The sequence below is a fragment of the Mirounga leonina genome, unplaced genomic scaffold (genome assembly GCF_011800145.1).
Source record: "Mirounga leonina isolate KUSES-001 unplaced genomic scaffold, KU_Mleo_1.0 Mir_114, whole genome shotgun sequence".
In the NCBI taxonomy this organism is placed as follows: domain Eukaryota; kingdom Metazoa; phylum Chordata; class Mammalia; order Carnivora; family Phocidae; genus Mirounga; species Mirounga leonina.
In genome coordinates, this window is record NW_023270265.1 from 44,707,117 (window position 1) to 44,720,987 (window position 13,871).

General features: G+C 51.5%; 1 protein-coding gene across 7 annotated transcripts in view; it reads left to right on the forward strand.

Moving 5' to 3' along the window:
- The window catches only part of TACC2 (transforming acidic coiled-coil containing protein 2), a 200,851-nt gene extending 187,257 nt beyond the window's left edge, over positions 1 to 13,594 (forward strand). For all 7 annotated transcript variants that reach the window (XM_035030488.1, XM_035030507.1, XM_035030481.1 and 4 more), the window contains 5 exons: positions 2,900 to 2,943; positions 8,745 to 8,905; positions 9,096 to 9,202; positions 9,492 to 9,612; positions 13,050 to 13,594. In XM_035030488.1, the coding sequence (XP_034886379.1) occupies positions 2,900 to 2,943; positions 8,745 to 8,905; positions 9,096 to 9,202; positions 9,492 to 9,612; positions 13,050 to 13,115 (499 nt within the window). In that variant the 3' untranslated portion in view covers positions 13,116 to 13,594. The remainder of the gene's footprint in view (positions 1 to 2,899; positions 2,944 to 8,744; positions 8,906 to 9,095; positions 9,203 to 9,491; positions 9,613 to 13,049) is intronic.
- Positions 13,595 to 13,871: the final 277 nt, after the last annotated feature.

A 13,871-nucleotide genomic window follows, 5' to 3' on the forward strand; every position in this document is an offset into this window, starting at 1 on the left:
AACAGCATGAGAGGGGAGAGGGTCAGAGGGAGAAGCAGGCTCCCCGCCGAGCCGGGAGCCCGATGCGGGACTTGATCCCAGGACTCCGGGACCATGACCTGAGCCGAAGGCAGTCGCTTAACCAACTGAGCCACCCAGGCGCCCTTGGGTTGTGATCTTAAAAACTGTATTGCAGGGGCGTCGGGCTCCCTGCTCGGCGGGGAGCCTGCTTCTCCCTCTGACCCTCACCCCTCTCATGTGCTCTCTCTCTCTCATTCTCTCTGTCTCAAATAAATAAATAAAATCTTTGAAAAAAAAAAACTGTATTGCAGGTGGCGTTTTTAAAGAAACTTTGGCCCAAACGTTTGCTCTGGCCATCCCAGGGTCTGGCTGCTGCCCCCGCCAAGTCTGAGAACGGCTCCTGGGGGCACAGTGCATTTTCTCCACACACCTGCCTTTTTGCAGCTGAGCTGAACTGACCCGTGGGTTTTCCAGTTGCAAGGGAAGATAGGAGTTAGAGCGCGACCATTTTCACAAGACGGAAGATCTGGTGCGATGCAGAAAATCTCTGATAGTCTTGCTTCATTTTTAAGTCTCAAAGTGTGAAAGTAGGGAATAGACGAATTTTTAAAAATTGGTTGAAGAATTAGTACATTTACAGCGCACTTAATTGCAATGGCAGCTGCTGGTTAATTATCAGAATCGGCTGCCTTCGTGGCTACCATTTTAGGTGGTGAGCAAATGATTTAGGTAATCCTATCCCCTGCTTTCTAGGTCAGATAGTATCTTCCTGAAAGTTCTCCTTAGTTCCTTCTTCCTCCTGATGTGTTTTGTGACCACTTCTGGAGGTGATTCCCAGTGTGCCGTCCACATTGACACTGAGGCCCTGTGGTGGCATCGTTTGAAAATCTCTTTCTTTGGTCTCTCTCTCTCTCTCTGTTTTTGTTTTGTTTTGTTTTGTTTTGTTTTTGGTAGGGGAGTGGAGGAGTGAGCAGCATGGCTGTACTGAACATGCTGCCCTGAACATGAAAGCGGGGCATGCTGGGCAGGCTAGAAGTTCCATCTCTGGGGGCTCCCTCGGGGGCTTCAGCGGGTGCCGTGTACTAACCAGTATGGTAGGACTCAGGGGTCACCAACTAGCACAGCTGCACTCGTGTTTGAAGGCCCTCATGCCCACCTCTGGAGCCAGACCTGGCCAGGTGAAAATCGGGCTCGGCTTCCTAGCTGCTTTGGGCCTGTTCCTTAGCTCTGTCTGCTGGCCTCATCTGTGGAAGAGGGTGGACCTCAGCGCCTCCGGGCAGTAAGGCATAAGGGGTCTGAGAAGGCTCCACAGGCGTATGTCTGGATTCGAATCCTAGCTCTGCCACTTTGTAGATCCTAGAAAGGTTCTGGATGACCACGTGCCTCAGTATCCCCATCAGCAATTCTGGGGACCCTCAGGGCACCACCCCTTGGGGTCGCTGTGAGGACGAGATGCAAATACAGTGCCGTGAAGCAGCTTTGGACCACAGGTCTCCCCACACCGCTGCAAGGACACGTCCCTTACCTGTTGTGGCCCCGCCTCTGTCCTTGGCAGTGATGGGTTTAGACGGTGCAGCCCCAAAGGTCCATTGCTGTTTTGGGATTCAGGGATACAAGGAGGTGTTGATTAATTACAGAAAACACAAACTGCTTCTGTGTAGGATTCAGAAAGAACCCAAGTGGACTCATGGTGTGGTCACCTTTTTTGTTGTGGGTTGGCCCTTGAGTGAGGCACTCTCCTTGGGGCCAAGGTCAAGAAGGTCAGTGACAGACACCCAGCAGCTGTGAGGCCTTTAGACTTTGCAGAGTGCCTTCTGCTTTCACTGGCCTATTTAACCTCATCTAATTCCCCCATGATCCTACACAGGGTCTAGGGAAATCCTCACCATACCAGGGAGTAAGCTGAGCCCCCAATGTGTGGGACCAGCTGTAATCAGGGTCTTGACTCCATTGGTGGTTAGCAGTTCTTGGTTCTCTTGTGGAGAATAACTAACTATTGGATAATGTAAGTGAAACCCTTGAGTCTTTGTTGAGAGTTTCCTTCCAGAAGGTTGACTTTGGAAGGAGGGCTTCTTCACTCCCTGGGTCTTTCCACCCGGGGGCAGCAGTGAGGCAGTCTTATAAAGAAGGGATCTTAGTGCTTTTGTGTAGCCATGGTTTGGTTGAAGCTATCCAACAAGTGTTACTGTTCCTCATGTCCCCGCCTCCAACACAGGTGACTAAGTAGTGGCCCCTGGGCCTTGAGGAGCTGCTTCTACTCACGTACTATGATGCCATATGTGTGAGACATTTTAGAAAATTCAGATAAAATGTCATGAAGTTCAGAGGAGAAATCAGGGAAGGCTTCCTGGAGGAGATAGCATTTGACTTGGACCTTGAGAAGCAGCTAAGACAATGAGAGGTGGAAATAGGGCAGGGAAGGTCATGGAGGTGAGAAACCCCAGAGCCAACAAAAACTCATTTGTTCTCATTGAACCACTTGGTTCGTGATGGCGGGGAAGGAGGTAAGCTTGATGAGAGTGATCAGGCTTAGGGTGTGGAGGGCTTGGATTGTCAGGCTGAAGATTTGGTCTTATTTTTCTTCTCAGTGGGCAGTGGGGACACGTGGGAGGTTTTGCACAGGGGCATGGTGTGGTCAGAGTCCTGCACTAGGAAAATGGCAGGCGAGAATTCTACCACTGAACCACCAATGCTGTACTGGGAAAATGAACCTCCTTGGTGTGCAAGAAGAGGGTTGAGGTGGGAGGTAAACCTAGAGGGGTGAGCCAACTATGACAAAGAAATAAGACTTGTCCTCTAGTGTCTCGGTCAGGCTGCTGATGTCCAGCACATGGGCCCCAGTATCAAGGAGAAACCATCCTATTGTCATGGTTCCAACATGTTTTTGCTTCTCTTACAGGAAAATAGTGGCAGAGTATGAGAAGACCATCGCTCAGATGATAGGTGGGTGTCGTGATGGGTGGGCTCAGGCCTCCCCGAGGCTTCTGACTCACTGGGAGGGCTCTGAAGATAGACTCTCAGCGTGTGTTCGTCTTAGGCCCCTCTTAGAGCACGAAGTCCTTGAGGGAGAGAGCAAAGCATCCCAGAATGTGAGTCTGGGGGCCTCCTGGAAACACACACGAGCATGTCCCTTAGCATTATTTGTGCCTGTGGGAAGCCATGGCGGTCACCTCCAAGGCCACCATTGAGCCAGGACTGCCCACCTCATGGGGAAGGAGACTTGGGTCAGTTCCTAGGATGTTTGGGGGAGTTTTTGCTCATGGGAGACACTAAGAATCAAATCCCTAAACCCTAACTTAGACTCAAGTGACAAAATCCTCAGCCTTACGCAGGGTTCTCGGGCAAGGACAGTGGGACCCATGGTAGTGCTGCTGCCCGCCCCACCTCTCCCCTCCCTCCTGCGATTTACCTGATCTCACGGAGATGGCCACGGACGCAGAATCCATCTTAACCCGGAGTCCCTGGCAGCGAGTACCGACGCTGCTTTGGCCTGCAGTAAAAGGTGACCTCAAGTCACAGCCGATACCCACCTGACTCTTTAAAAAAAAAATAATAATGAGAAAAGATCCTGCAGAAGTTCCAAGCCTGTTTTTACGCTGATGATCACCGTTCAAAAATGATGTTATGACTTGGTGGGGGGTGGCAGGGAGGAATCTCTTTATTTAACTTGCTGCTTAGGTCCGTGATACTAGTTTTAAAAGAAACTTTTACTCCTAAGGACGTATGGAGTAAAAAATCCCAGCTCACCGCAAACCAGTTTCTGTGTCGAAGCTGGAGGCTGGGTTAACAGATGACTCCTCTCTCTCAAACGTTTGGATCCGAGTCACCCCACACCTCTGGCTCGTCCCAAAATAAATATGAGAGCAGGCTTGGGAATGGCGAAGAGGCCAACAATTGAGTGCTTTCTATTCAAAGGAGCTCTAATTTTGATGTATTTTAATAAAGGCCATTTCTCCCAGATCTCAGGGAAAGCCCATTTGGGGTGTTTCTAAGGATCAGCTCATGGTATATGCTTTCTATCAAATGAAACTACTTTATTAAATTGGTATAAGAATTTATGAATACATATGGATGAGATAAAAAAATGAAACTCTTGGAACTGAAACTGCTGTAAAAGTAGTCAGGAAGAAGGATTTATGTCTTCCAATATACAGCGTTTGGCACTCTGAGCACAACCTTTTGGCCTCCTGGAGTCTCGGGTTGTGAAAATGCACCTCAGACCTACGGTGGCTCATCTGGAAAGATCCTTCTGCGTCTCAGAGTTCTTCGCTGTTATTTTTGCTCTTGGTGATGACATTCGGGCCAAAGTTGAGATGGGGGTGAAAGGGCATGAGCTTTGCCCCTGTGGGAAGGCTGTCCAGAGCCATCTGTTAGTACTCAGCTGACAGTTTTGATACGAGCAGACATTCCCTCTTAAAAACCGAAGAGTAGGCTCTGTCTGCCTGCCTCAAGTGGTCTGTCCCTGTTGGACAGAAAAGATGATTCAACTCTGAGTTCCTCGCAGCGTATTTGCAGGTGAGAGTAGTGAGAAGCACATTTCAACTCTAGGCAAGCTGAGTGCGTGGAACCCTGACTCCAGGGGTTCTGGCTACGCACGCCCACCCCCAGCACCCCAGCCCCTCCCCTGGGGACACCTGGTATGTTTGGCCTGCGGATTCCTCTCTTCAAGAGCTGTGACCTCACCCCTCCGAGCCTTTTCCTGTTTGGGCGTGTTTGAGCATTCCCGGCAGCCCCTGAGACCCCTCCAGCGTCCTGAGTGGCGAGTGGCACTTTCATTCCGGGGGGGTGTGACAGAGCACATCCGCCCCTGGTTCCCCATCCTCATGCACCTTCAGTGTCTTCTGCATCAGCCACTTCTCAGACCTTGTCCCTCAGGTGGCACATCTGTGCCTGTCATCCCATCAGTCACTACTGCAGGGCATGTGGATGAGGTCTGCTGCGGGTTTCGAGGTCCCTGTCACCTTGTAAAAAGGCGGCGTGGGGCTGAGGCACAGCTGGGACTTACTGTCGCTGTGGGTGGCACCTGCCTCCTTTCTGGGCAGGCCGTGAGTGGAAGCATACCCACATGGCTCATCTGGGTCTCCTATCTCTCTTCTGGTTTTCGCCCACCTCACCAGCATCCCTGGTGGGAGGGAAAACTCAGGCCCCAAGGAGCTTGGCAGTCCGGGGCAGAATGAACATCAGTAGTGTTTTCAAGTTAAAACCAGGTTCCACCCGACCTACACGAGCTCCTCCTGGCTCCCGCCCCTCTCTCTGGCTTCCGTGTAACCCTCACAAATGTTCCACGCCAGCCCGACATCTGTCCTGCCATTATTGTCCGTTTTCGTGCCATGTTACTAAAACTGAGCTCAAATATTGACTATTTAGGATTCAGAACAAAAAGAGACCTCTGTGCTTTTTGCATTCCAGGTTGTTGCAATTGATTTTTTTTTTTTTCTGCTTTCCTAACAACTGCTCTGATTATCTGTTTTGCTTTCATTTTCTGTTGCTTCTTGCCCTTTGCTTGCAAAACAAACAGGCAAGCCTGGTAAGTAAATGCTTTTCACCTAATCTAACACTTGCCCATCGCAACCAGTGTTGGTTTGTTTGTTTCTGTTTTTGTTACTTGTGCTGTTGTGTATTTGCTGCATTTCTCCCCCACCCCCCCATCCCCACCCCCTATCCCCCCACATGGTTTAATAATGTTTTGCTTGAAGAAGCCAGAAACCTCTCCAGGGGTACTGTTTTGTGGTTGAGGCTAGAGCCTTTTGAGTTTGGGGCTAATTTCCTGATTTGAAGAACCTGAGTGCATTTGTAATTTACAAAAAGATTGGCGATGCATTCTCACCTCCTCGGTCTCCTGGGAACCGGGAAATTCTATTTTTACAAGCGTTTATGGGGAGGACAGGAAACCTGAGGCCGGCTAAGTCTCAGATCCAGGAAATCAGATGGACTCCGTTGGATAAATGGCTCTTTACGAGCCAAGTGAAATGTATACATGGTCTCAGATCAGCCTGGAATGTGCATTGTGCAGTGTGCTGAGGACTAAGGAAGCAGCTAAGACTCAAAAGAGTAAAAATAAGCGTTGGGTTACTGGTGAACCTTTGAAGTGGCTTTCCTTTTGGGAATCTAGGTGTAGCAAGCCGGCTGCTGGCAGTTTGGTTCTCCCTGTATGTTAAAAAGCTCCCCCTTTGTAAGTCACTGTGACGCAACATCACGCTAATTTGGGGGAGCTGGTGATGCTGTCAGTAATGGGTCAGTGATCCTGGGTTCTTACTGTGTGTCAAAGGCTTTATATACATTTTCATTTAATCTTTCCCCAAATGCCATGAGATAAATACCGTGAGCCCCTCTTTCAGCTCAGGAGGCTGAGAGTCACGGAGGTTAAAAACCCTGCCCAGGGTGGCTGGGCTGGGACGTGTCAGAGCCAGGACGGAACCTGAGCAGTCAGGGTCTGGCTCCTGGGTCCTTCACCTCTGCCCTGGTAGCGGGAGCTCTGAGAGGCAGGGCTGGACGGACATCAGGCATCTTCCAGGCCTGTGGCTCTCCAAGCGTGGCCCCCGGACCTGCCGCCTCTGTGTCATCGGGAAACTTGGCACAGATGCAGAGCCTCGCAGACCTGCCAGACCAGAACCACTGGTGGGGATGGGGACACTGCAGCCTGTGTTCAGACAAGCCCCCCTCATCTGGGTGTGCACTCGTGTGTGACAACCCTTTCGTTTTGGAGATGAGGCCCCAGGCTCCTGAGAGTCAGGACTTTTGAGTAAGTTTATCTCACAGCTGGAGCTAAAACCCAGGATGTGCCCCCCTCCCCGTCCCTGGGCGCTTCCCTGCACAGCACACGGCAGAATAAGCCTAACTGCAGGACACAGGAAGATGCCTATCTATCCAGAACCTAAGGGAAAGAACCCAAAGCAGCATCCCCCTGCCTTTTTTTTTTTTTTTGAGTTTTTATTTAAATTCCAGTCAGTTAACAGTGTGATACTAGTTTCCGGTGTACAAGATAGTGATTCAACACTTGCGTGCAATAGCCGGTGCTCATCACAAGTGCCCTCCTTCACCCCCAGCCTCCCCCTGATTTTAAGGGAGTTCCCAGGTCTATTATTAAGAAGCCAGTGGAGAGGCATGGTCATGAGCGCGGCTCTGGGTTTGGATCGGGCTCCGGGGCCAGGCTCCCCTCACTCATTCCCAGCACGGATGTGTTGGGGCATCCTGTGACTCAGGCACTGTCCTGGGCCCCGGGATAGAGAAGTGGACAAAACAGACTCCTGCAGTGTGCGTTCTGGGCAGACAGCCGGCAGACACACGGGCGCTTGCATGTCTGGCCGTCGCTGGCGAGGGAATGGACTGGAAAGTAGGGAGGAGGCGTTCCCCGCAGGTGCTCAGGAAGGCACCTCTGGGGAGGTGGCCTGGTGTCAGGGACCTGAGTGAGTGAGCTCTGGGGCCACTGAGCCCTGGGGCAGGCCCGCCTGGGGTGTGCCAGCCAGTGTAGCTGGGGCAGGTGGGGAGGGAGTTTGGATTTCATTCCCAGTGCACAGGGAGGACCCCGGGGGGCTCTGAGCTGGAGCCTGGTGACCCAGTTTGGACTTAAGGAAGTTTAGTTTGGCGGCCGGGTGCTGGCTTAGGAGCATTAAATGAATAGAACAGTGAGCAGGGCGCCTGACGCGTGGAAGAGCTCTGTGCACGCTGGTTGTTGTTTCGTCTGTCATCATTTCCAGAGCCATCCGCCCTACGGCGGCCAGCCCTTGGAGGTAGTCCTGGGCATCAGGACCCCCGCCCAGGTGACCTGGGGCGGAGGGGAGGACAGCTCTGCAGAGCTCCTTCCCCCAAGAGTTCTGAGAGGGGTCTTCTCCCCCCTCCACTCTCTGTTGTCACCAGAGGTCCAAACAGATGGGAACAAAAGGTTCCTCCCCCACCCAGACGGGTGACCAACGGGCCAGCACACAAAAGATAGCGCCGTGTGGGTGAGGGGCTTTTATGCGGAGTGGTCAGAGAAAGCCTTCCCCATAAATACGAGATGGTTTGCTAGCTGTTTGGGGGAGAGTGTTAGCGGGTGGTGGCCCCAAGGGGTGGGGTCGAGGACGGAGCCGTTCCTTTTACTAGGATCAGCCACTCTGAACTGGGCCAGAATTAATTCTTTTGGACCTAACTGAGAAACTCACTTTGCCAGAAAGAGCTCCATTTTTCTCAGAGTTGAGACATTTGCTGTATCAAAGGAAATGTTCGTTTCTGTGCAAAGCAGAGTTTCAGGGCTGATGGTGATGTGGGCTTTGGTTCATGGGACGTTTTAAGGCATTTCCAAAAAGGAAATCTTTTTTCTTTTCCAATAACCATCTCTTTGTTTTGATAACACATAGAAAGGCCTGTTCCTCAGAGCCCAGACTACTGTACCTTGTAATATCGCTCCGCACAAAATTCAGTGGTGATTTTTTTCCACCTTACGGATCTGTTTGCTGTCGTCAACCGAATAGAATCACTGGGGCCTTGAATGCGGATTTTTAAGGGTCTGCATCGATCAGGTTCAAGGACAGTGGCTAGTTTCCGTCCCATCTCACAATGCAAAGGCCCAGGTCCGGGATGCTGGGCCCGTGGGTGTTGTTCCTTTAGAAACAGAGTCTGGGTGGGCTCGGGGGGGTGGGGGTGGGTCTGTCCAAAGTCTGGGATGCCCTATACTCAGGCTGAGTTGCATCTGAGGCCCCAGCTGCCCCTGAGACCGGGTTGGGATCCCCCGGCCCCATCGTCTGGATCCTTGTGTCTCTTGCCAGAGGATGAGCAGAGGGAGAAGTCCGTCTCCCACCAGACCGTCCAGCAGCTGGTCCTAGAGAAGGAGCAAGCTCTGGCCGACCTGAACTCCGTGGAGAAATCTCTGGCCGATCTCTTCAGGAGATATGAGAAGATGAAGGAGGTCCTTGAGGGTTTCCGCAAGGTATGTTCATGTCGGGACAGAGCGGGACGCTGGACAGGGTGGGTGGGGAAAACTGGAGCAGGTTGGGAGAGATTATAGGGACCTGGCTTGGCGGCGGTCCAGGGTTCCAGCAGCATCAGGGAGTTCTCGGGGTTCCCAGCACCCGGGGCATTTCTTCTGTGGGCGTGACCTCTGTCCTCTGTCACGTCAGAATGAAGAGGTGCTGAAGAAGTGTGCACAGGAGTACCTGTCCCGGGTGAAGAAAGAGGAGCAGAGGTACCAGGCCCTGAAGGTGCACGCGGAGGAGAAGCTGGACAGGTAACGCGGCCTCGCTCACACTGGCTTGGGGAGGGCGGGTAATCCACTTGTGCTTTTTCAGTGTGGCTTGTGATAATAGTGTACTCGAGCATTTTGATAAGTGAAGGACACACGTTGCAGTTTCCAGGGCACCCACTCAAAGCACCGCGGCATCACGGGAATGGGGGCTAAGGGTGGGGCGTTCTCATGGGTTCCTGCTGCCCAGAGCTGGGAGGAAGAAGGTGGGAAGGGGTCTATGGGGAAGGGTGACCCTTCCTGAGCATCCCCCCCGCCACCGCTGTTTCCACAGGGCCAACGCCGAGATCGCGCAGGTCCGAGGCAAGGCTCAGCAGGAGCAGGCTGCCTACCAGGCCAGTCTGCGGAAGGAGCAGCTTCGTGTGGACGCTTTGGAGAGGACGCTGGAGCAGAAGGTAAGAGCCGAGGGCGGGGGGCCTCCACGGGGTGGGGCTGGCCGGACCCAGAGGCTGGGCTTCTCTGTGCTCCCTGCAGCTCCCGGGATAGGTTTAGACCTCGTGAGCATATGCTTGCTCTCCCTCTGGAAGATCCAGTGTAATGCTCGCCCCGAGACTGTCCCCCTTCTCGCCTTTCCTGGAATTGCTGTCTGCTCCGACGTTTATTGCTGCTTTTCATTCCTTGTCAACATTCATCTGTCACACATTTACCAAGTGTCTACAGTGTGCCAGGCAGAGTACCTTACCCCACATCCAGCATGCTTTACTGGTGAGGGAATGGGGTAATCACCAGGCCATGTTGGGGTCAAAAGGGCCCCAGATGTCCTCCTGCGTCCATGGATGGGAGAATCCTCCTGGGGTTCCTCAGCTTGTCCTGATTTCTGGTCTAGCGCCCAGTCTACCATACATACCTTCTCCCTGGGTATCCAGACAGGAAAACCCTTCCACCCAGGGGTGTCATATGAGTCTGAATCTGGGTAAGTGAGTGCCACACAGCTCCCTTCCTTAAGTGTGTCTCTAGAAAGGGAGTTCCCAGACAGCAACCCCATTCTGGTTGATTTACTGAGCCTTAGGAGTCCCTTGGATGGTTATCAGAGAGCCCAGTGTCCTGGGGTGGCATCACTTCTCATACATTTGGGCCTTAAAGGGCAGTCATGGTGGGTGGGGGGGGCGCACGTCCTTTATGGGCAGATGGCATCTGAAGTCCAGCGTGTCTCCCAAATGGTCTGCTGACCCAAAAGCACCCAGTGGCCTCTGATTGACCCCTTTCCTGTGCCCATACCCAGCCAGGTTCCAGAGGGGCTGGCTATGGGTCCGAGGTGGGTCTGGGCCAAGCAGTGGGCACATACTACCTCTCTCTTCACCTAAATGATGTCAAGGACTCAGGAGCCTCAGGTTCTCCCCCCACCCCCACCCACTCCCCGCCATCCATTATGACCCTGAGCAAGCCTCACACTTGCCCTCAGGTTGTATAGATTTGTCATGTTGGAGGTTGAAACCTGAAGATTTGGAAGAGTCCCTCAAAAGGGAAAGAAGTGAAGAGGCGGGACTGGCCCAGATATGCCAAATCTCTTCAACTGCCTCGATCTTCCAGGCTCTGCTCCTGTTCCTAGCAGGGAGCCCAGAGTCCGAGGCGTCAAACACAAGCATTTGCTCGTCCCATCGATATTTTTATTGAGTGGCTCTGCATTGCTCGTCTGGAGCGGGTGTTTATTTTTATTCTTTGAATATTGATAATCCATGTGTAGCATATTTGGTGACTCTTGAGAAGTGGAATATTCATTTAAAGTAAGGACCACATTCCCCCATCATTTTGGGCAGGAAGGCAGTTGTGCATCAAATGTTTCCAGGTGAGAAATGTAGCAGTATATTGGTTCCCTTCTGTTTCCCTCAGGATTTGATGGTGTTTGAACTGCATCATGGTGTTAGCTCAAGTAATAGAGGTAAAACCAGAGTTGGGATAGGTGTTTTCTAGGCAACCTGGCCTGTTCAGACTCTTCCACTTGCCAGATGAAGGTGACGCTACGTATTCTGGCAAACTGAAAGACAAAGAAGAAGGCTAGGTGGCCTGCCCAGTTTTGGAGAACAGAAAAGATACAAACAGATCTATAAACATAATTCAGTCTTAAACTAAAACCGAGGAGGAATGGGTTCATCACACACGTTCTCCCCTAAAGGACTCTGAGTGATACGGAGGGGTCGGTCTCTGTTTTAAAGAGATTCAGAAGCATGACCTCCCCCCCACCAGGCCCTTCTTAATCGGAGGCGCTGGGCATTTTGCCCAGTCAGGGCGCTGGAAACCCAGCGAGCTGAGCTGCACGATGGCCGAGTGCTAGACAGTGGGTTACGGGTGCCAAGATGGAGCTTGGAGAACCTACAGGAATCTATAGGGAGTGGGTCTGCTACTGCCTCTCAGCGGTCAGTCGCCGCACATTATGTTTAATAAGTAAAACAGCAAAGCCATCTGGGGCCAGGCCAGCCTGAATTCTCCGGGCTTCCGGTGTCTGACCAGCTGCGTGACCTTAAATTAAGCACAACACTTAACCTCTCTGAGCCTTGGTTACCCACCGGAAAGTGCAAATATCAGTGGCTCCCCCGAAGGGACTGGTGTATGAGAACCCAGCGGGGCCAGTGCCTGGGGCACGTTGAGCAAGGTGACTGGCACACGGGAAGATGGAAAGTCGCCATCCGCGGCCCCAGCAGACGCCGTTGTGGCAAGGATCCTTCCAGGATTCAAGGTTCGAGCCACGTTTCCACAGAACATCATCTTCCAACAGACGTTTCGGTGCTTCTCAGAATCGAGCCTCTCAGAGCTGGAAACTCTAGAAGGGGGTAAGCCGAGGTGCTGTTCCAGGTGATTCTCTCCTAGTGGGGGCTGGTGGCTGGACTGCAGTGAGGGCTGCGTTTCTCTTCTATTGAGGACCTCTCGACTCTTCCCGACTCTTCCCAATATGGACACAGTCACGGGTGGCGCCCAGAGCCCAGCCTGGAAACACAGGACACGTGGCTCCAGGCGGGACCGTGTCTCAGGAGGTTTCCACGATTTCCAAGGAAGGGCCCCTGTTACAGTCTCAGGGGAGAGGCTTGTGGTTAAGACTCACCTTCCACGGGGACCTCAGAAAACTGGCTGCAGTATGTCCCTGGGATACCAGAAAGATCTAGCCCCCTTGGAGAGGGCTGTTCGACATTGGCTGTTGAAGCAGATCTGCATCAGAGCAAAGCCTCACCTGCCCTTGGACTCATCCCATTGGATCCCCACACTTAGAGCGTGGACGGTGTTGTCTGATCATTGGTGCAAGCATGTGGTTGGCTTCCCTTGCTTCCCAGCACGGGCAGGGCGTGGTGCGAGGAGCATCTGAAGCCATCTTGCGTCTACCCCTGCCTCTCTTCTCGACTCCTCGTGTCCACGGCACCTCTAAATAATGCTAGCGACCCTATTCAAGTAGAATTGCTTAACCCCTCCTGGTGGCATTTCTCAAACAGACCACCCGAGAGCTCACCCCAGACCCTCTTTTGTGTCCACATCCTTCAGAGGCAAAGAAAGTTGAACCCATAGGAGTCAAGCCTCTCCTCTGTGCCGGTCACTGTGCTAGGGAGCTTTACGTTCTGACTGCATTCCATTCTCAGAGAGATGCTGTCATCCATATTGTAGAGAGAAGGACAGCAAGGCTCAGAAAGGTTGTGTAACTTGCTCAAGGTCACGGCTAGAGCTGGGGTATGTACTTAACATTATTTGTCTCCATGTCGTTTCTCTTACTGCATTAGATAATTTCAGGGGGACCCAGAAACCTGGAGGGCCCCACACCCCTGAAAAGCCCAAAGATCATTCTGATTGGCTTGATTTCCAACAGCCAGGAGATTTCAGCAACCTTTTTTTTTTTTGTCTTCACTTTCAGAATAAAGAGATAGAAGAACTCACCAAGATTTGTGATGAACTGATTGCCAAAATGGGAAAAAGCTAACTTTGAACCAAATGTTTGGACTTGACCATTGCGTGCAATATGACCGTCGGCTCACTGCTGTCCTTCCGGTTACGTGGACAGGTTCTGTTTTCACTTTTTCGTATGCACTACTGTATTTCCTTTCTAAATAACGTTGATTTGATTGTATGCAATACTAAAGGAGACTATCAGAATTTCTTGCTATTGGTTTGCATTTTCTTAGTATAATTCATAGCAAGTTGACCTCAGAGTTCCTGTATCAGGGAGATTGTCTGATTCTCTAATAAAAGACAAATCGCTGACCTTGGCCTTGCCCTTTGTACATGAGTTCCCAGGGTGAGCGGCTTTTGGATTTAATATGAACATGTATAGCTTGCACAGGGACTCTTGCCTTAAGGAGTGTAAACTTGATCTGCATTTGCTGATTTGTTTTAAAAAAAAAAAATGCATGTTTCGAATAAAATTCTCTATTGTAAATAAATTTTTTTCTTTGGATCTTGGCAATACGTGTGGCTCTGATTTATTTTCTGGGAAGGGTTGAGTCTTTTCTGGCCTTTGTTAAAATCATATCAGATCTGGCCCTTCACTCTTCTCTGGCTCCCTTCTCTGTCCACGGATTTAAAGAACATTTCCTTCGTTATTGTGGAAACCGTTCGTAAGCTGTTTGTAAGATGGAAGCTAATGAGAAGGATGGACTTGCTGTTTAAATGATGCAGTGTTTCGAATTACCGTAGATTTTGGTTTTACAAAGCCTCTCTTGAGTTTTGACGCGAAAGT